This window comes from Filicampus tigris, chromosome 22 (genome assembly GCF_054856515.1).
Source record: "Filicampus tigris isolate MCC_2025a chromosome 22, RoL_Ftig_1.0, whole genome shotgun sequence".
In the NCBI taxonomy this organism is placed as follows: Eukaryota; Metazoa; Chordata; class Actinopteri; order Syngnathiformes; family Syngnathidae; genus Filicampus; species Filicampus tigris.
The window spans coordinates 3,875,809-3,897,420 of NC_141238.1; the positions used below are offsets into that span (position 1 = coordinate 3,875,809).

The following is a 21,612-nucleotide window of genomic DNA, read 5'->3' on the forward strand; positions in this document are numbered from 1 at the left end:
ACAGGGAGCGTGCGGCATGTCATCCGCCCCTCCCTGGAAGAATGAAGCGATGGGAGCGGGGGCTCTGTCCAAAAGGGTGGCAAGCACCACAATATATTTTTTTTTTGTTGGGGGGGGGCGCTTTTCGCCATCCATTGAGATGCCCGCAGCTCATAAACACACAGAACCCGACACCAGTCTGTGTTTATTTTTCCGCGATTAAAATTCCAAGCAAATGACAGCCGCCGTGTGTTGAACGCCGATGCTCTCGCAGATGGCCTAATCCGTCTTTGTCTAAATTTGCCATCAAAAGTGAGGCCAAGGGAGGGGGGGGTTGTTGTGTGTGCGTGTGTGGGGGGGGGGAGGTCCAGCTTGCAATGAGCAGATAAAGCACTCACAGATGAATACAAATATATGAGAAATGGATGACTAAACAACCTGCATGGGGATTGAATACACATCGAGAATGAATTGAACTGGCAAGCCTCCGCCGATAGATTGCATCGGGCTCCCCCCGCGCGGCAAGATGAGCCGTTTGGAAGATGATTCGTTTTACACCGGAGGGAGGGGCGGGCTGGAATATCCGGCGTATGAACCGACAGAAGAATAGCCTGTTGTGACATTAAACACAGACAATCATCGCCGGCGACGGCGCTCTGTGAAAAGAGCGCAAATGAGATTCCTCAAGTGTCAAGGCAATCCATCCAGGAGTCTTGAGTCATCGTACTGATTGACATTACAAGAGAACAACGGTGCCCCGGAGAGCAGGAAATGTCGCGACAAATTGCTGGTTTCCATGCAGAAAGCGCGTGGGAGGCATCGAGTACGATGGCAGCAACAACAGGGGAACGTTTCTGCCCATTGTTTGTCGATTGGCACCAAAACCAAACGCGTGACGGGTTACGGCTTGCGAAATGATTGATCTGGGCCGCCTCTTTTTTACGCTGCAAAAACCTGGCGTTTGAAAAGGGGGCGGAGACTTTTTCGATCCACTCCGCCACGCTCAGCATTGTAAACGTTTTGAGCTCGCATTCCTGCAAACAGTGGCATCCGTCCCGTGTGCGCCTCGACAAAACAAAAATGGAAGCTATCATTTTGCAGAGTATCACAATTAAAGCAACACTGTGTCATGTCAGTTTTTGTTGATTATGGCGGCGCCATGTGGTCAAAAGCGGTAGTGTCTTGACAACCACATTTCCCATCGTGACATCCTGAGCTCTCGCTGGCCTGCAAGTTGGACTGAATGATATTTCTATTTCCAGTGGCTGTGTTAAAGATGAATAGCGATGAGGTCATAAAATCTAATTTTGTCCAAACAATACTTTTGTTTTTTTTCTTTGTTTTGGGGCTTCTGCCATGACAAGTAATAGCACGTAGACGTTCGAATCGACTTCTGTCCTTATAGCGAAAGGAGGAAGTGAGTATGCCGTAAAGCAATCCAGGACTTTTGTATTTTTTTGTGTGTGCCAGGGTTGCTCCCATCCTCTTCAAAGTTGCTTAGTGCCAGTAAAAACGAACGATGCAGAAACCCCCCCCTCCAGGGCATGACAAAAGTCCCATTCAACTACTTGTAAGTCATTGTTTCATCAAAAGAGTTGTGAAAAACTTTTATTAAAGTTGAATTCTTGCCCAGAGCTGCTTTAATACCAGAATAAAGTTGTTTTTTCCTCACCAAGGGAGAAATTGCGTAGGTCAAATCAAACACTTTTCCCAAAACTTCTTTACATGTTCCATGCGCCTCTACTAGTATAAAGACGGCATTCTGATTTTTTTATTATTTTTTGTCCATCTCAGGGGGCGGCCATTTTGTCGCTGCTGTCGACCAAAAATGACATCACAATTGCTCAGGAAACGACCAATCACGGCTCACCTGTTTTCTGAAGTTGAGCCAGGATTGGTTGTTACCAGAGCAACTGTGATGTCATTGTCAGTTGACAGCCAGTGACAAAAATGGCCGCCCCCTGAGATGGAGAAAAACAGCACAGCGCTGATGGGCCTCAAAGTAATAATCTGGTCGACTCATTGCAATCCGAACGCAACGCACACTTCCGCTTCAGACTACCTCGAGCTGCAGCGTGACAAGCTCCTCCTCCATCTTCTTCTGGGCCAGCACCTCCTCCTTTTTACAGCACACCTGCCGCTTGGCCTCGCCGATGCCCACCTTCAGCTCTCTCATTTCCTTCTCCAGGTTTTCCAGCGCCTCGTTGCCCGCGGCGATGGCCGCCTCCTGCGAGCCGACCTTCCCCTGGTAGTCGAACAGCACCTCCTCCTGCTCCAGCAGCTGAATGCCGCTGCGGACGAGATACGCGGCACGCTATTTCCAGCGCTAATGCGTCGCCAGCGTCAAATGCCAAACGCACAGAAAATTGCGGCGCTGAACGGCCCCTTCCTGGTTCTTGTTCACGTCTAGAAGCGCTTGCTCCTGGAGGCTGATCACTTGCTTGAGTCTCTGCAACTCCACTTCGTTGTCGTCCCGCTGCTGAGCGACCTGGCGTCTTTGCCAAGCAACCTACAGGATGTTAAAGCGGAAGTCAAGCCAAACATTTTTGTTTTTTTTCCAAGAATATTGTCTATGCAGGCCCACTAGTGTAAACACGGCATTTTAATTAAGATTGAGTTGGTGTGATATGAGTCAAGCAGCAAAATCCACTTATTTTTAGCTAGCTCCGAGGGCGGCCATTTTGTCACTTCTGTATGACATCGAAGTTGCTCAGGGCTCTGGTAACGACCAATCACGGCTCAGGTTCAGCAAACAGGTGAGTTGTGATTGGTTGCTACCTGCGCAACTGTGACGTCATCTTCAGTCGACAGAAGTGACAAAATGGCCGCCCTCGGAGCTAGCTAAAAACGGGCGGATTAATATTAATCAGAATGAATTGTTTCGACTAGTGGGCCTGCATAGAACATATTCTGGAAAGAAATGTGTTTGGATTGACTTCGCCTTTAAACAAACAAAACAAAAAAAAACAATTTTTAGCCAATATTGAACAACACCAAGCGAATCAACCTTGCTGATATCGTTGCGTAGCTGATCCCTCATTTTGAAGCTATTGGAGACCTTCGCTTGAGCTTTGGTCAGCAAACTGTAAACAAAACGTCAACAAACAAAAAAAACCTGTACATTTTTCTGCAATGCTTATGAATCTTTAAAAATAGCATCCAGAGGTTTTTTTTGTTTTTGTTTTTGTTTTTAACCTGTCCTTCTTGCTGACAACACTCTTTTGGATCTCCAGCTCATTTTCCAGCAGCTTCGCCTGTTCCATCAACTCCGTGATGGTCTGCGAGGCGATCTGCTTCAGCCTGACGTACTTATTTTTCTCCTCTGTGATCACCTCGTAAAGTTCGCCATACTGTAGCGCTCTGAGGAATGAGGGAACAATTCATTAGCGGCTCGGTCGGGCTTGAAATCGGCGTGCGCAGGCGACAGCCGCCTTTTTAAGAGAGAGCTTCCTGTTGGTGTCAGGTGATAATTGCAAATTGTCAGAGATGAGAGATGATTATTTTTTGTCGCTGTTGTTGTTGAGCTCAAGCGCTCACATGCTGCATATAGATGGCGTCCTCACCCTCGCGCACATTAAACGAATTGCAATAAATGAGGGGAGTGACAAAAGGCAAAACATTTTTTTTTAAAAAAAAGGCCACACCTGCGCTGCAGCATGGCACTCAGCTTGCTGTGGTGCATCATGATGAGCTCCTTCTCACGCAGTTCCTGTTGGATGTGCTGCTTCATTTGCTGCGGGCGGATTCAATAACACAGGTGGAGGATTTTACGGGGCCGCCGGCAGAAAGACATGACTCGCAGGGCTGCGGAGATTGATTTTTTTTTTTTTTTGACGGGTATTGGATTGATTTATACCGATTCATCGGGAAAACGGCGATTTAACGGCAAAATGGTCTTATTGTTGTGCACTTGGGCTTGCCAAAGCATGCTGCACGCTATAATAGCTGTGGCTTTGAGTGTGTATGGCTTTAAAAGGTGGAGTCTGGGCTGGTGAGAAACCTAGCAAAGTGAAATTGTAAAAACATTTTCATGAATGAAATGAAATTTTAAAAAAAAAGGGGGAAATGCTTGTTTACTACTTAATTGTAGTTTACTCTCTGAGACAATACATTGAGACTTTTTGTCTTTTTTTTTTTTTCCATATTCAATGAAAATCTTGGGTGTCTGCTCCAAGCGCACGGACTGCATTACAGGTGATTACGTGTGCGCGAGCGAGTCGCACCTCGGCTCTGAGCATCTCGCGGTGCTTCTGGCCCCTCTCCTCTGCTTTGATGTGTGTCAGACATCGGAGGTGATGCAGTTCTTCTCTCAGGCCGTCCGATTCCCTCAGCAGCTCCTGGATGATCCCGGACTGCTGCTGCTTCTGGCTCGCCTTGTCGGCTCTTGATAGCTAGCGAGAGAGGAGGAGGGAGAATACTTAGCATTGTTCTCAGCTGGAAAAAAAAAATAAAAATAAAACACGTGCCTTTGGCCAGCGCCGCCATTTGTCAAGTATGCGGGCGTGCAAGAAAAACGTCAAAACAATGCTAGCTTTGTCCGCAACTGGGCCTAATGAGGCGGCGCACGTAGCAGACGCTAACGACGCCCGCCCACGCCCTCACCTGCTTTTCCATGCTCACTTTGAGAGCATCCACTTCCTCCTGAAGCGCCGTCCTCTGCGCCATGCCGGGTCCTCGTTTGGCAAGAGCGTCCACCTGGAAACGGGAGTCGATGGACAGTCGCAGGGAAAATGTTGTGCGTACAACACGCCATTAGTGAAATTGATAGAAAAAGACAATTCAGTTCCTGTCATGTTGTGTTGATGTGCCTTGCAAATATGGAAGCCGGCAAAACCTACCCAAACATAAAAAACGCTTGACCGTAAAAAGCATTCATTTGCAGAAACATCTTGTTTGCGACATTTCCTCAATATGTGAAATCCCCGATGTGTCATCGATATTTCCTTTCATGTGCGTGTGAGATGTGCTGACACCATTCCCTTGATTCCCCTTCTCGTCTCTCTTTCGCTTACATAAACTGTTCGCGGCAGTGAAATTACAGGAAGCTAAAGGATTTAAAAAAAAAAAAAACTAAAAAAACAGGGCCCTGATGTCATGGATGATATGAATTTTCCCGATAACAGGAACAGCGACAATTCAAGTCGACAGTTAACACTGCAGGTGTTAGTCAAAACAGCGATAGCAGAATTAGAGCAATAAACTGCAAAGCCTGAACCCGGTTAAATACATCACGCAAGAGATCACCTGTGCTTGCAAGTCAGTGCAGGTGGATTGCGTGCGTTTGAGCCGCTCAGTGGCCAAGGTCAGCGCTCGCTCCGTCCTCTTGAAGGCTTGCATCTGCCTGAGGAGACGCACAGGCGCCTTTGAAATATTCATCGTCATCCTCATCAAAGGCACAATTGTCCGGGAAAAATCAATTGTTAGCGTACATTAGCTTGTAAAGCCTCAAATTGACATGGCTAAATGCCTCCGAGGTGCACGGACACACAGCATGTTATAACGAGGAAATCCTCCATACTGGCTGTATTGTTCAAGCTCATTTCATGCAGGCGTTTTTATTTCACCTCTTTTTCTCCTTGAGCTGCACAGACCGACTCTCACAAAGCAGCTTTCGCTCACACATGACACTGTGCAGCTTCATTTCCAGGAGCCCTCTGGGAAAAAAAAAACACAGCGGCAAGTATTAGGGGTGTGACGATTAATCGAAAACCGATTCAAACAACTTAAAATGTGCACCGATTTTAAACAAAAACAATAATCGATTAATCGTATAATCGATTCGAGTCACACAGAGTGTTGCGTTTATGAACTCTGACAACTCTCAAGCCCTAAACAGCAACACCTAACAAAAGACATAACATAGCTTATGTCATTCGAATATGCTAATTTAGAGTGCTAAAAAATGATGTTAAGTTTTTTCCATCTCAGATGCATACCACATGGTACAGATTTATAAAAATAAAAACAAAAAATAATTTAAAGAAAATGGAATATCGGGAACTGAAAATCGAATCGGGCCGTGAGTGAATCGTTACAGCCCCAACAAGTATGCAAACACATGTTAGAATGTTATAAAAAATGTGAAAAATCCAATGAGAAGAAAGTAACTCAAACATTTCATGCATTCATGAGAGAGTGAGGTAAATTCAGCCCTAAATCCGACCGGCCTGACATATAAAGGACGTCATGTGTACCTTTGCCCCATAAGCTGAGCGTCCTCCTCCCTGATGACCTCGTGTTCTTTCTGCAACTCACTGGACTTCCTCTGGCTGGCCTCCACTCGGGCCCGGAGACATTCCAGCTCCTTGGCCAGCTCCTCCTTTTGCGCCCTGAGAAGGTCGCTTTGCTCCTCCACCTCCTTTGCTTGCTGCTTGATGTCTGCGACCTGGGCGGCCATCGCTCCCAACGTCTTTGCCGCGGCTCTAAGGGACAATTTGCGGAAATAAGGCCGGCTCGGGCTTCACACTTGGTACTCAAAGCAATTACCGCCACGCGTGAAATCTTGACGCCGTAAATTCCGCAAGCAGCAACAAACAGCCTTGAGCTCCTGATTTCAAACCCTAATAAACGATACAATTTATTTTGCAAGGTTGCACTCGTTTTTTTTTTTAAATATACAATTTGAAAGGCCATTCAAGCTAATGCGGTCGAATGACCCCATTGAGATTTGATTGCATTTGACAGAGTGGGAGTGAATCAGGTACGGAGCCATTCCCGTTTTCGTGAGCCGCCTCAACCGAAGGAGTCCAAGCAGCTCATTTCGAGTTGTTATCGTTTGGAACATTTCCGGCGCTTATTGGACACAGATTGTTAAAGGTTTCTCAGGCACTCACTCCCTCCTGGAGCGTTTCTCGCCAATCTCCTTTAAAATCTGCTCTGGGGCGGCGAGGAGCTGAGCTTTCTCGGCCTTGCAGCACACAAACACACAAGAGAGGGGGAAAGTAGATTTGTTATTTTATTGATGGCGCGAAGGAGCCAATGCCCGCTCGCTCGGGCGCGCGCCCGCACCTCTTTGATTTGTCGGATTTTCTTCACTTCTTCCAGCTCTTTCGCTTCCTTGAGCGTCTGCATTTGGTATGTTTCCATGTCTTCCTTCAGACCTCTGCGCAAGACAAACACAGAGGCTGATGTTTCATGCACAATTCATGTTTGGGCTGCGGCATCCCTTTCTGGAAATGTTCCGCCGAAGCAAACCGGGACAAAAGGAGAGACGGGAGAAAAGAAATACCTGATCTCCATCTGTCTCTGGGCCACTTCTTTTTTCAGTTCCTCACATTTGTCCTGCAGGGTCGCTTCGGTGCTCTCCAGTTCCTGTGGGATCTAATAGCGGATTCGTTATCGGCTCAACTGATGCTAATTTAATTTCAAAACAGCTCGCCGCCGCTCGCTAATCCGGTCAGCTACTGCGGCCTGTTTTCATTTTGATTCGGGTCGAGACATTGGTGTTGCAAATAATTGCTCGTCTCACTTTGCCAAGGATGGGCGAGTAAAGGTGACAGTTATCGGTATCGTATCATATTACGTGCATGTTTATGAGGTTTATAGTAATGCTGGGTTTATAGTGTCGATACCCCAAATTTATTTTGATAACTCAATTTAGGTGGTCTGATAACGTTCTCCATGATGGTATTTCATGCATATAGACAACTTTTCTGTTTTCACACACTCCGAAAACTACATTGTGGACTATCAAGAAGGGGCAAGTCAAGCCAAAATATGTCCTTACAAGAAAATGTAACATTCTACAGCATTCTGATTCATATTAGCGAAGCAGTAAAATCCACCCTTTTTTTTTTTTTTTTCCATTTCAGGGGTCAGCCATTTTGCCACTTTGTGGCAACGACCAATCATGGCTCAGCTTCAGAAAACAGGTGAGCCGTGATTGGCCGTTACCTGAGCAACTGTGATGTCATTTTCAGTCGGCAGAGTGGCAAAGAAAATGGTCGCCCCCAGAGACGGTTAAAAGCAATTGGATTTTGAACTCATATTCCACAAGCGCTATAGTAATCAGAATGCTGTGTTTTGGACAAACGAAGGCGCACTCAACTTATTACTGTAAAAATCATTTTGGGGGTTGACTTCCACTTGAATGGTGAGACAAGGACAGCTCAAATTCATCTTCCCTCAAGTGAAATCCACGTCCCAGTGGCACCGCAATAAACTTACATCAAGTTTCGGCGGATTGTTGTTCTCCTTCAGCAGACACCGCTTCTCTTCCCGCAGCCTGCACCAAGGGCAAAGTAAGGTGGGAGGAAAACGAGAGAAATGGATTTAAAAAAAAATAAAAAAATAAAAAATAATCTGGAACAAGCCGAGCACAAAGTAGAAATGACTTGACTTGTTGTTTTATTTTTAAAGAGCTGATCGGACTGAATGTTCAGGAAGCAACGGCGCATGTCATCACGTTGCCGCGTAATGTTCCAGTGACCTCCCGCTTGACCTCCGGGGGAGCACTGGAGTGTTCTTTTCCATTTCTCTGGGTGCATCTGACCCTTTGGACGCGCCGATAGTGGCCTTGAGGGATTTGGAGGAAGGAAAAAGGGAGGCCTGTGGCAGAATCGAGGAAAACGGCTCGCGAGAGATGGGCGTGAACGAGAGAGGGGGAAAGACAAATAACTCCAAGCGCTGACGTCAAGGCACGATCCCGCGCAGAGCACTCGGACATGTAAACACTTCAGAGGGAGGAAACGTTCAATTCCACGGGCGACTGGAGTTTGGCTCAACAGACACGTACGGTTGTCGCGATAAAGCTAGGGAGGTGACGATTCACTCAAGCCCCGATTCGATTTTCAGTTTCCGATTTTTTTTTTTTTTAATCGTTACCGTGCTTGTCTACACATTCAAAATGTGGTATGCATCTGGAATGGAAAAAACGTTAAAGATTAGGAGTAACAATTTTTTAGTACTCTAAATTAGGATATTCTAATAAACTAGGTATGTCTTTTGTTAGGTGCTGCTGTATAAGGGCTTGCAACACTCTTGACTCTAATCTTTCCTTTTTTTTTTTTTTTCTTTTTTCCCTCGATGCATATTTGAAGCAGTTCAACTCAATTTTCGATTAATCGTTACATCCCTAGATACAGCTTATTTCTTTGGTAGTAACAAGAAAAAAACACTTTTGTTTTATTTCCCCAGCCTCAAGGTTAATGAAATACAGTAGCATCCAAAAGTTGCTTATCGCCGTCGAAGATTTTGAGACGGGGGCTCGGCTCAGCTTGACTGCTGGCTGTGAATGCGCATGTATGCGTGCGCGAGTGCGCGCGCCTCACCACTTGAGCTGGTGCTGTGTCATGTAGTCTCCGTCCTGGGCTGCTCTCAGCTCGTTGAACGCCCGCAGCAGCTGCTGCCTCAGCTGGCCCTCCTCACCGGCGGGCCCCTCGGAGACGCTCGGCCCCTCGCTTCTCTCCGAGCCGGCTTGCAGCCGCCTCAGCTCGGCGCGGAGCTTCTTCGCCTCTTCCAAAAGGCGAGCCTCCGAATCCTGGGCACTTTTGGACGAAATCGTATTTTCTATGTAATTGGCATGCAACGAAATGATTACAAATGTCTCTTATGGGGAATGGACGGAGAAAAGTTTTGGCCAACTCTGGTTTTATCATTAAGCTGGGAAGGTAAAAGAATAAAATAAACTACCTTTGGCCAGCAGATGGCAACATTGGGTATTTTTGGGACGAGATCCCCGTGTAGCAAAAAAAAAAAAACGCAAGTTCGACCGTTACAAGCAGCTTGTGAGTGGTCAACGTGTTTGTGTCACATTAATTCTACTATAAAAAGAGAAAAAATGACAAGAGATTATTCGAATTTACAAGTAGAAGCGATGACAGAGTGTACATACAGACGCATGGCACAATGCAAGCACACAAACACACACACTACTAAATACTACTACTACTCAATTTGAATTGTTCATATTTTGTTTTCTGATTTTTTTGGGCGGGGCAAAATAGGTGATTTGGGTCAAACTAACCCATATTCTACTGCCGATTATTTAAAAAAATGGAATATGGTAGAAATAACATTTTTTATGAAAGAAATGAGTAATCTGTCATTTGGTAGTTCCTATGTTTATGTAGTGCTAAAACATAATATTCTGTGAGCCTTCAAAGATCTGTCAGAGTGCTCTTAATCAGCTCGCACTCAATAGGTTTTTTTTTTTTTTTTTTTTTTTTTAAATGGCTGGCACTGAAAGAGTTAACCAGTCCCAATCGTTGTACCTGAGCTTTATTCTGGAGTTCCACTACATTAAGGGTTAAAATGGACGCGTTAGTTCTGGCACACCGGCTCAGTGTCTCCACCCTTCGTCTGTAGTTTGAGCTTTGCAGTCTTTGGCTCCCGCATATCAACCCCCAAAAAATGCAAGGGGGTCGACTTTTGTTCCCACTAAAAACAACATAGCATACCTCCTCACTTCATCAGCGAGATGCCTGTAGATTGCTTTCAACGCGTTTACTTTACTTTCACTCATTTTGCCCTGCGACAGCATCTGAAAGGCAACAAAAAAAAAAAAAAAGCACGGCGTCAATAAAACGCAGACATAAAAACACTCACAAATGCGCAGTAATTCTTCGTGTTAATAGGGCTCCGAAATGGCCCCGTGTTATAAACCGGAAAGGCTTTAAAACAGTTAAACAAACCTTTATCGACACAAATCAAAGCATCACAGCACATTGGCCTCACCGCGCTCAAAGCAAATGATGGCTAATCTCGAATTCTGAAGATGGGGGGAAAGGAAAGCCACCAGTGTGTTGCAGCAATTCTGAAGATTAAAAAGCAAGCAGAAAGCAATGAAATGCAGCTGTCGGAAGAACATGTTGATGACCCCCCCCCCCCCATTTTGTGCAAGCGTCTTTGGCCTGATTATCTGCGCCTTGACTGAATGAGTTGTTGTGGGTGAATCGCACCCACTCCAGGGCGCGGCACTTTCGAGTGTCACAATGATGGAAAAGGCGGACAGGTGCTCGGCTCTTATCTTTGGAGCCAGGCCGGTTGGGATGAGGGGATAATGAGAGGATAACCTTGACTTGCTCAGCAAGTCATCTAAACACAGCCAAGCCACACACATCCGGCGCGACGTGACTTTTAAACATTGACGCCGTTTACGATTCATTCCAATTGAACAATATCTGGCCGCTGAGGAGCAGGCTCGCAAAGTCCCGAAACGCGCTCTCCTTGTGCCACAATCTCCCATCTTGAAATATTAAGTGGGTCATCCAGGCCTGCGTGTCGATTGTTAGTCATGAAATTGATCGCAGGCTCCGGAATGGAATTTTATTATCGGGCCGGCTCGTCCTACAGCGTTGAAAACAATCGAATCGAATTGCGAGCGTGCGATGAGTCACCAAATAAGATCGCTGCTGTGAGTTTTACCGTCGCAGATGACGCGGCAGACATTTCATCTGAAACAGCCCCGGAGCGTTTGAAGGCAGGCCGGGCTCGCCCCTTCTGGTGACGAGACTGATCTGCAGCCGTTAAAGAGAATTGGAAGATTTTATGGGGCGAGTGCGTAACATGTGGCCGGCCATCTTTGAAGTGAGACAATCGCTCGGTTATATTTATGCTCGCAGACAGCAGGCGGCCTGGTTCCTCCGCACGCACGTGCGACTAGGTGAAGGAAGAATGCAGGAGAGCACGAAAAAAAATCTTCCAGAAATATGAATTTGAACATGTGAAATGGCAACTTTCGCTAAACCTCTCAGTAGGGCTGCTGGATTATGGAAAAAAAATATTCATTACGAATGTTTTGGGCGATAATTGAAATCACGATTTTTCAAACGATCATTTATTTTTGGGTACAAAACAAGAGAATTTTGAAAGGCAAATTTCTTTCAAACACTATAATTATGCCAGTTTCAAACAAAATTTATAAAATGAGTTATCACGAAATAAAAGGGGCAAATGTATAAATTCAAGTATGATGTTGGATTTAACTGCATGATCGTTTTTTTACGATGCCAATTTTGTAATCGTGGTGTGTAATAATCGTAATTGTAATTGAATTTCAATTAATTGCACAGCCCTACCTCTCAGTGTGGATGCAACCTCGATGAGAAAAAACAACGCTCATCACTGTGGAGGGAATCATTATCATCATCATCATCATCATCATCTCTCTCTCTCTATCTTTCCCGTCATGTTCTGATATTGACTTTTTGATTTGGAACCGAGCCCGGAGGCAGACTGGCTGACGACAAGAAGGTGAGGGCCCTTCACTTGTAATATTTCCAGTCGGCTTCTCCATCCGCGTTCGCTTCCACCTTTGTCCGTGTGCGATGAATGTTATGAATCACAAAAATATCCTGCCAGCGCCCTGAAAAAGAATCACGACGGGCCAGAAATGGATGCGGTTGGCAAGTTAATTAAGAAGCCGAGATGCAATTTAATGTATGTGTAACAACACCCCCAAAAAAAAAAAAAAAAAAGTCACGACCTCAAAATACAAAACTTCTGCAAAAGCGAATGTTTACTAAGGAGATTGTAAATTAGCAAGTGGCGGTTTCATTCTGTAGCTTTGAACAAAACATAAGAAAGCTTAACTAACCACTGACGCAACGTTAAAAAAAAATTTTTTTTTAAAGCTTTTTTTTTTTTTCTCTGCTGGAAGTTAGTCCAAGCACACAGAGAATCCTTAAGCAGCGCAAGTGAATAGAGGGCATCCACACAAATCCTAATGACATGCACAAGCAAGGCCGCGGGAGCCACTTAGCTTTGCTTTTTAATTTCCATTCAAGAACTGCAACCGGAGGCAACCGCTGCTCCTGCAGACTGACATTAGTCTCCGATGCCGTACAAAACACCAGTGACGATTAGTAGCCTACAAATATGTTTTCATGCGTTCCCCTCATTTCCTTGTGATAGCGGGGGGACATTAAAAATTAATGCAGGACATATAAGCAATAACACTCATTTGTAAGTCTCTAATGACTAGTGCGCCCAAATTAATTTGCAGAATCTCAAAAGCCAGCCCGTCCGAGAGGTTTGGAAAAGCTTGTTAGTAGTGAAGCCTCTTTAACTGCCAGACATTTTCAGACCCTCTTTTATCCTGATGTTTGAAAAAAAAAAAATAGAAACAAAATATAAATAAATTCCTGGGATTGAATGGCTGGAATGTGAGGAGACATAAAAACGTGTTTGGCAGTGAATGCGTTAATGTCGTGTTTATAGTAAGAAGTGCGCCCTTGGAAGTGGGAAGCGAGATTGCTGCCTTCACTTGTGTTCGGTTCACAAAAAGGCTAAAGTCAGAGGGAGGGGGGGAAGCATCCCCCCCTCAAGTCAGTCGAGTGGAGAGTTCCTGTCGTTTTCATCCTTGGGGAGACGGGCTGACCAATGATTTCCTGGCAAACGCCCACCTCCCAAAAAAGAAACAAACAACAACAACAACAAAAAACATAAGATCTTGCGGCATTGCTCAAGTTTTCACAATGCTACCAATATGTCGAAGGCCATTACGTAATAGCGCTGCCCCTCCCATCCTCTGCAAGTCGGCACCCTCCCTCTCTCTCTCCCCTCCCTCCCTCCCTCCCTCGCTCGTCCTCATATTAATGACACAGCATCGCAGGCAGCGCCAGTCCCCCGCACTCTCTCATCGCTGCAGGTTGCGCTCATCCATCCCCACGCCGGATTGCGCCCACTTTTCAGAGCACTTTCGACCTATTTGCAACTCGAGGAGAAGAAAATGAGGACTCTCGCGCTTTGTGCCGCTCTCCTGCTCGCAGCTACCTTGGCGCCAGGCACCTGCCGTGCGGCGGACTTCCCCGGTAGTTCGCAGCAAAAGTGGGACGCGAGAGTACCCTACACTTGGGGGGCGGACTCGGGCAGCTCGGGCTCCTGTGCCGTCAAGCTGCGACCTTCCGGCCAATGCGGGGGCTCCGGGGCGGAGGAGGGCGACGAGTGCCCCTACCAGGTGACCCTGCCCCCTCTCACCGTTCAGTTGCCGAAGCAGTTCAGGCTACTGGAGAAGACCATGAAGGAGCTGCAGAGCTTGAAAGAGGCGGTGAACAAGCTGAAGAGCAGCTGCCAGGAGTGCAGCGGCACACGGGCAAGCGGAGTCTACGGGCACCAGCAGGCCGACCAGGGGCGGACGGGAGATGCGGCGGGACTGGACCCCGGGCGGCGGGACCTGCAAAGCGGCTCCAGCCAAGAAGAGCGGGACAACGGGATGGTGTCCGGAGCGACCGTTGAAGGCGCTGGACTGGGACACGGGCATCATTTGGGGAAAATCGCAGCCGGTCCAAGCGGGATACAGGAGATGCAGGTAAGGGCCACGATTCGAATGATTTCCGGTGACATGGTTCAATTTTTGTCGGGGGCATCCTTGAATGCTGCAGTCCCAAAAAAAAAAAAAAATCTTCTATCCAGTCAAATGGAACGAGCGAATGTAAAAGTTCTCACTTGCTCGCTTGGTGAGCTTGTCGACTCGCACATCCGCGCGGTCTATTCCGGAAAAGTCCAATCGGCCGAGTCACTCTGAGAAGTGGGCTGCGTTTGAACGGCAAAAAATAAAAAAAATAAAATAAAATAAAAAAATAAAAAAATACGCGTTCTTCCAGGTGAAGCTGAACAGGATGTCGGTGAGCCTGCGCAACGCCCGGAACCAAATCTCCAGCTTGCAAGGTCGCATGGAGGGCCTCAACCTGCTCAACATGGACAACGTGCAGTCCATGGTGGACAGACGAGTGGAGAACATCACCGGGGTGGTCAACAAGCTGAGCTCCGCCTGCACCACGCAATGTGCCGTGCAGAATGCGCCGCAGTGTAAGCATTCCTCCGTCCGCAAAGCGGCCATCTTCCGAATGGGTTCAATAGTTCGTAGGGTTCTCTTGGGATGAATTCCTGGCAAATGACTTTCCACGCGATCGCTTAAGTAGCTAATAAGCATCTCAAGAAAACTCTTTTGATTTAAAAAAGTGCGCGCGCATCGAATCGAATCGTTGCACTTTGCAATGTGTCGAGACGCGAGTCGTCCTTTGTAAAATAACAAACAAGGTTTTCGAACCGAGCCATGCTGTATCATATAATCACGCCGAATGGAAGCGTACCGAATCGTTCCACCTTCGAATCGAAATGTTGCAGCTAACGTATCGAAAACCGTATCGAACCGTCTTTTGAGGAGAGACGCCCGCCCCTAGTCAATAGTTTCAGGTTGTGCTCATGATTGCGCTTGAGGGAAGAAATATGTACAACTGACTTCTTACGCAAGACCGTGGCGTTTAAGTGCCCTCACATTCCTCCACTTTCCTTATGCACTCCAAAAATGGGGAGAGGGAGAAACAAGGGCAGATATAAACATAAAAGGATTGGGGGAAAAAAAAAAAAGATAAGAAAAACAAACATGTTATGAAGAATTGCAGAAAGTCGTTTTTTTTTGTTGTTTTTTTTGCACGCGGGGTTGAAAGAGAATGTGACGCTATATTATTTTGCCGGATGAAGAGTGAGCTTATTTCTAAGAAGATTAGCCGGGCGAACGGTGCGACGGGAATCCCAGCGTTCAACTTGCCTTTTTTCTCCTTCAAAACTCCACTCGAGCGCTGTTCCCAAATGTTTATTCCGAATGCATGTGCCCTTCATCATTCATCCAATTTCTGCTCTCTAAGATGCTCCTTTTTCCTCTCGGCTTAGCTTTCGTCTTTCGCCATCTAATCCCTCTTTCCTGTCTGCCTCGCCCGTTTTGGAGGTCATGCTCTTGTGTGCTCAGTCCTGCGTGAAACAACTAATTCTCATTAACTCCCGCCAACAACAAGGAGCAATGTAGGCGGCTTTCCTGACATTAGACACGGGTGGCTGATGGAGAGGGGGGGGGTGGGGGTGGGGGGATCAGCAACGCACTTCTTTGCACGTCAGTCGTCGACGTTGAGCTCAAGAAGAATGATTGTGACGCGAGTCGTGCCTGCCGCTGTCTGAAGTGAATCCAAATGAAAACAAAGCGAAACAGCTGTTATTGTCGAGACTGGCGACAAGCTGCTGATGGAATCTTTCGGCTCTTTAAAAGGGGAAGTCAACCCAAACGCATTTTTTTCAAGAATATGTTCTATGCCAGCCCACTAGTTGAAACAAGGCATTCTGATAAATATTATTCCACGTTTGTGGAATAAGAGTTAATCCCCTCCCTGTTTTTAGCCATCTCCGGGGGCGGCCGTTTTGTCACTTCTGTCGACTGACAATGACATCACAACCAACCAAACACGGCTCAGCTTAAAAAAAAAACAGGTGAGACGAAGTGACAAAATGGCCGCCGCCAGAGATGGCTAAAAACGAGCGGATTCACTTTTATTCCACAAACGCAAAATCCATCAGAAAATTGAAAAAATATGTTTGGGTTGACTTCCTTAAGGGTTTTCCAAGCCACGCCGATCCAGCCCTTCATTTGTTTTTTTTTCTCAAGCGATCCAGCCCAGATGTTAAATTAACGCCGGCGCGGCTCGCGGGGGAAAAACATTCTCGGCGAAACGTCCGCGTTTTCGCATTTTTCACAAGTCAAAGTGCTTGGAGGAGAAATCCGCGGGGCTCCCCGAACGGAGGAATCAGCTACCAGCTGCCACACTGCAGTGAGAAATGTTTGAATGCGCTATTTAAAAAGTGAAGAAGCAGTAAAGCTCAGAGGAGAATTGCAGCAAGAAAATTTGAAATGGATCACGAGCGCAAGGACTTAGCGAGCGCGCGCGCGCTGCCGCAGCTCTCTGAATGGGCTTTAAAAAGACATCTCAGAGCATCAGTCATGCAGTACGAGGCAAAAGCAAAGTTGCCATTTTAGCATACGCAGCTCCGCGTATTCATCCCGCCGCATTTTGCCGCTCCACATCCCCTGCCGCCAGCACTAATCTCCACTTTGGCTCCTGCAGGGATGAATTAGGGCCTTGAGGTGAACTGACAGCAATGAACGTTTGCGTTCGGCGACATTAACTCACTCAAACAGTCAGAACTGGCAACGACTTCTCTCCACAGTACAGTTCTCCCTGTGAATGGAAAGGACCGACAAGCTCCTCCAGCAAGGAGGTCTCAAAAAAAAAAAAAAAATCCATCCATCCAAAAGGCAGGGCTGCAAACCTATCTGTAAGGAAGCACATTTGTATTCCTGACAGATGCTGATCTTGCACGAGGACGGGCTGTCATGTTGCATTTTGGTGACAGTCACTTATCTCACCGCAGTCAAAACAGGACCGGGCGATGATTTGAGCTGTAACCGTCAGTCACGTGACTTCAAACCCATTAAGGGATCCCACAAATGGTGCACCGGGAATCGTGTGAAAGAAAAAAGGCTGGCGAGAGGGTCGTTCAGTGAAGTTATAGGGTGGTTGTTTATTAGGCTCCTTGAAGGGGAAGTCAACCCAAACATTTTTTTTCCAAGATGTTCTATGCAGGCCCACTAGTTGAAACAAGGCATTCTGATTAATATTGTCTTTGTGGAATATGAGTTTAGCAGCGAAATCTAGCCGTCTCAGGGGGCGGCCATTTTGCCACTTCTCTCGAATGGAAATGACATCACAGTTGCTCAGGGCTCAGGTAACGACCATTCGTGGCTCGGCTTCAGAAAACAAGTGAGCCGTGATCGGTCGTTACCTGAGCAACTCTGATGTCATTTTCAGTCGACGGAAGTGACAAAATGGCCGCCCCCTGAGCTGGCTGGCAGATTCAGAAAACAGGTCAGCCGTGACTGGTCGTTGTGAGCAGTTGTGATGTCATTTTCAGTCGACAGAAGACAAAATGGCCGCCCCCAGATATGGCTAAAACGAGTGCATTTTGCTGCTTAACTTGTATTCCACAAATGCAATATTTATCAGAATGCCTTTTTTCCAACTAGTGGGCTTGCATAGAACATCTTGGGGAAAAAAATGAAAAAAAAAAATCTAGTATTACATCCTATATGCAGCCACAGTGTACCAAAGAGCCCTGCATAACTTAACAGGCACATTACGCAACATGTCTTACTCACCAAGGCAGGATAAGTGCCTGCTTGGATTAATGGTACCAGGATGTACCATGAGAGGGGGGGGGGGGGTGCATATTTTTCTCCCCTTTGCAAAACTCCACTGCAAAACTGCCCCGTCACTCCTCGGCATCTGGGCTCCGCCTCCCTAATCTAGAGAACCGACCAGCCAGCGCAACCAAAATGTCTAAAAAAAGAGTCCCCATGCAGTCTGCTCCAGTGTCGGCAAAGTTGCCGCCCCCATGGGAAGAGCCGCTTTAATCCAGTGTTGCACTTTCCCGCATTTTTGACAAGTCTGTTCTTCTCCATTCCCAAAAGCCCGAGGAGTCTTTTAGCCCTGCATGCTGCGCTACCACAAGGGAGCAAGCGTTCAAGAAACAAGCGGGCAGGTTGAAATAAAACGACATACGCATCTACAAAAAGATTTTAGGGAAATGGCCCACGGCGCAGGTCAACGTCTTTTATCCGTAACATTCTTTCATGTTGGCATTCTGCTTCTCAGCATGAATTCCAGACGGGGGCGGTCATGTTGAGATGCGACACGATAAGGACACTGCTGAATGTTAATATGCGAAACTGCAGACGTCCCCGGTGATGCGCGCTTCGCAAGGGGAGACCTTTTAGAAAGCACGGGGAAAAGTTGGCCAACCGTTTTGCGTTCAAATGCACCGCCCTGGGATTTAATTCAGCACTGAAAACTTTCATTATGATTAAAAATTGAATTACTTTCTTCAGCCTCGCTTTGCCTCGGGGGCCATTTCTATTACGGTACTCTTGGCGGGGTTGGGGAAAAAAAAAAAAAAAAAATTACAGTGAGAGCAAAGTTAAAAAAAAAAAAAAAAAAAGAAAAAAAGATTGAATATCATCCAGTCACATTCCCCTCACAAATAACCTCGCTTCAATTCACTTTCTGTCTCCCCGCAGTCATCTTAGCCCCTCGGGACTGTTCCGACTACAACGTGCTGGAGACAAGGAAGAATGGGGTGTACCGTATAACCCCCGACCCCCGCAACGGGACGTTTGAGGCCTATTGTGACATGGAGTCCTTTGGCGGCGGCTGGACGGTTATACAGCAGCGACTTGATGGCTCTGTCAGCTTCAACCGCACCTGGAATGAATACAAGAAGGGCTTCGGGAACCTCAGGTGAAAGAATGATGTGCCGTCTCGTCCTTCGTTTAACTGTCACCCTCCCCTCCCCTTGCAACCTGTCCCCGGTGGTCGTAAAGTAAATTCAGTATGACTAACAGTGTCCTCTTGTGAACAACTATATCAGTCGCTACATAATTTATCTCTATCTCGTTCGCCCTTTATCTACGGCTTCCTTTTTCCTCCCCGCCATAGAGGCGAGTTCTGGCTGGGCAATGACCACATCCATCTGCTGACAAAAGCCAAAGACATGACGCTGCGGATTGAGCTGGAGGACTTTGAGGGTGTGCGGGAGTACGCCAAGTACGACCAGTTCTACGTGGCCAACGACTTCCTGCGCTACAGGCTGTCCATCAGCGGATACAGGTAGCGCCACATCGAGGCGGTAAAAATCCCAGCGCACGGTGATAAGAGAGCAACGTGTCATTGCAGCGGGACGGCCGGGAACGCCATCAGCTTCAACAAGCACTTCAACCACGACCAAAAGTTTTTCTCCACCCCGGACCGCGACAACGACATGTACCCCTCGGGAAACTGCGGCGCCTACTACAGCTCCGGCTGGTGGTTTGACGCCTGCATGTCGGCCAACCTCAACGGCAAGTACTACCACAAAAGGTACAAGGGGGTCAGGAACGGGATCTTCTGGGGGACGTGGCATAACATGTCGACAGAGTACTACCCGACCAACTACAGGCAGGCCTTCAAGACGGTCAAGATGATGATACGGCCCAAGAATTACATTCCCTAAGAGGAATGGTGAATGACTATGGGAAAATGGACGGACAGAAGTAGTACCGGAAACTTACATGTCAACAAACGCGATCGCAAGCCTGATGGGCACTTTGAAAACGGCACCAAATTAGGGATGCACCGATACCGTATACGCATTGTCGTGAAAACGCTACAATGCAGATAGCACGTCACCACCCTGCGAGTTGTAGCGGCGGGCGCTCCGGCTAGCGTAGAGGCTCTCGAGTTCCGTCAACAAACCCCGGGGGCAACCTGGTCAATCCCGACAGTATCATATCGAGATAATCTCAAAGAGGAGGTTAACCCGTAGTCAGTTTGCAAACGGCTTAGTGAATCAAAGGTTCCTGTGATCCTTCCTTTGATTCTAACGATAATACATGCCACTTCTTGAAAAAGAATCCGACCATCTCTCTTTTTAAACTCATTCAGTGCCAAAAACGTTTGTAGATGTTTTTTTCACAGTCCAGCCATTCAAGGAACTTATTTATATATTTTTTTAATTTGTATTTTTTTTTAAACATAAGGGTAAAAGAGGGTCTGAAAATGTCTGGCACTGAATGAGTTAAACAGATACCAAAGTAAGCGCTGGTGGGTGATCGGCAAGTACACGAATGTAAGTACTGCTCTCTGTTTGAGAGAGAGAGAGAGAGAAACAAGAGTGGTATCGGCGCATCCCTATTCCAAACAAAAACAAAAATAACAGTTCTTTCAGTTCTCCACTGTGGCATATATAGCCTTCTAAATGTTGAATTAAAACGACAATAAAAGGACAATGGACTGTGAACAATGACCGACTCATAGAAATATCGCACGAGCTGTGTAAAAGCAAGCCTCCTCCAGGGGCCATCATATTAAACGGGGTGTTACTATGGACCGTTTTTTTTCCCCCCCACTGGTTCTCTGTCAATAATCCACTTCCTGACTTGCTGCATCTTTCTAATAAACCAGCTTAGACTCAGCTCAGTGCACAGAAGTAGTTAAACTAATGAGCTATCATTTTCCCCCAGTCTAAACGCTTTCATAATTAACAACAGCCATTCAAGTGAGTTATACAAGAGCTGCAGAGTCCCGTTTTGGAGAGGGTCGAACTGGTGACAGGCGGCAATACACAAGTAATAGCCTCCCTATTGTTGATTTTTAATTAAGCTCACTCTGCCCGCGTTCCATCATCCTATACAACTTGAAGCATATTTGTGTTTTATTAATGATTCCTTGCATTGTACTAGACATCATAAAAATAGCAGGACTCTGCAAAAAGAAACACAATATTGTTTTTCAAACCATAGCTCGTGGAGAAAAGGAACGACTGCAGAAAGTCATTGTTGAAAAAAGAAAAATGTTTCACCACTTGTATAATACTGCCACCAAATGCCAGATCACTGTATTGCATCATTTTATTCCTTCTAACACTGTGAATGGGCAGAATGCAGGAAAGATTTGTTTCCATATTAAGGACGTGTACAGTATTTATTTTTATTTTGTGACATTTGATAGACTTTATATGTCCGGGAGTCATACAAAAACAAGGTCTGATAATAATGATGATGTTAATATTTCAGCAATGAAGAAGACATTGTTGTGGCCATTCGTAGTATATTAAGGAGTTGTGGAGCTTTGAATATGTGTACAATATCTTTTCTATCATTCATAGTCATTGCCATCCCAAAGGATATGCACTTTTGATATTTAAAAAATAATAAAGTTCCATTTCAATGGCTGTAATGAGTGTTGTCACTTTCTTTTGATAAACATTTATCAATGGCACTGTAGTACATTTGAATAGAGGTGTTATTTTATACATGTAAACCAAAGTGGACAA

At 46.3% G+C, this 21,612-nt stretch overlaps 2 protein-coding genes across 7 annotated transcripts in view; one reads left to right on the forward strand and one right to left on the reverse strand.

The window, feature by feature from the left end:
* Positions 1-21,612, reverse strand: part of ccdc146 (coiled-coil domain containing 146) — a 71,188-nt gene that overhangs the window by 22,706 nt on the left and 26,870 nt on the right. For 4 of the 6 annotated variants that reach the window (XM_086022015.1, XM_086022017.1, XM_086022016.1 and 1 more), the window contains 16 exons: positions 10,377-10,459; positions 9,249-9,464; positions 8,146-8,203; positions 7,208-7,299; positions 6,988-7,081; positions 6,813-6,886; positions 6,174-6,401; positions 5,544-5,633; positions 5,224-5,320; positions 4,582-4,674; positions 4,203-4,370; positions 3,624-3,712; positions 3,175-3,339; positions 2,987-3,062; positions 2,340-2,488; positions 2,042-2,270 (listed from right to left, as the gene is read on the reverse strand). In XM_086022015.1, coding sequence (XP_085878141.1) covers positions 2,042-2,270; positions 2,340-2,488; positions 2,987-3,062; positions 3,175-3,339; positions 3,624-3,712; positions 4,203-4,370; positions 4,582-4,674; positions 5,224-5,320; positions 5,544-5,633; positions 6,174-6,401; positions 6,813-6,886; positions 6,988-7,081; positions 7,208-7,299; positions 8,146-8,203; positions 9,249-9,464; positions 10,377-10,459 — 2,001 coding nt within the window. Of the gene's footprint in view, positions 1-2,041; positions 2,271-2,339; positions 2,489-2,986; positions 3,063-3,174; positions 3,340-3,623; positions 3,713-4,202; positions 4,371-4,581; positions 4,675-5,223; positions 5,321-5,543; positions 5,634-6,173; positions 6,402-6,812; positions 6,887-6,987; positions 7,082-7,207; positions 7,300-8,145; positions 8,204-9,248; positions 9,465-10,376; positions 10,460-10,610; positions 10,733-21,612 lie in introns of all 6 variants that reach the window. The other 2 variants (XM_086022018.1, XM_086022020.1) reach the window with 2 other exon arrangements.
* On the forward strand, positions 13,551-21,510 carry fgl2a (fibrinogen-like 2a). Its single transcript, XM_086022027.1, has 5 exons — positions 13,551-14,227; positions 14,523-14,727; positions 18,821-19,040; positions 19,239-19,409; positions 19,476-21,510. Exons 1-5 carry the CDS (start codon positions 13,649-13,651, stop codon positions 19,789-19,791), a joined length of 1,491 nt encoding a protein of 496 aa, XP_085878153.1. The 5' UTR covers positions 13,551-13,648; the 3' UTR covers positions 19,792-21,510.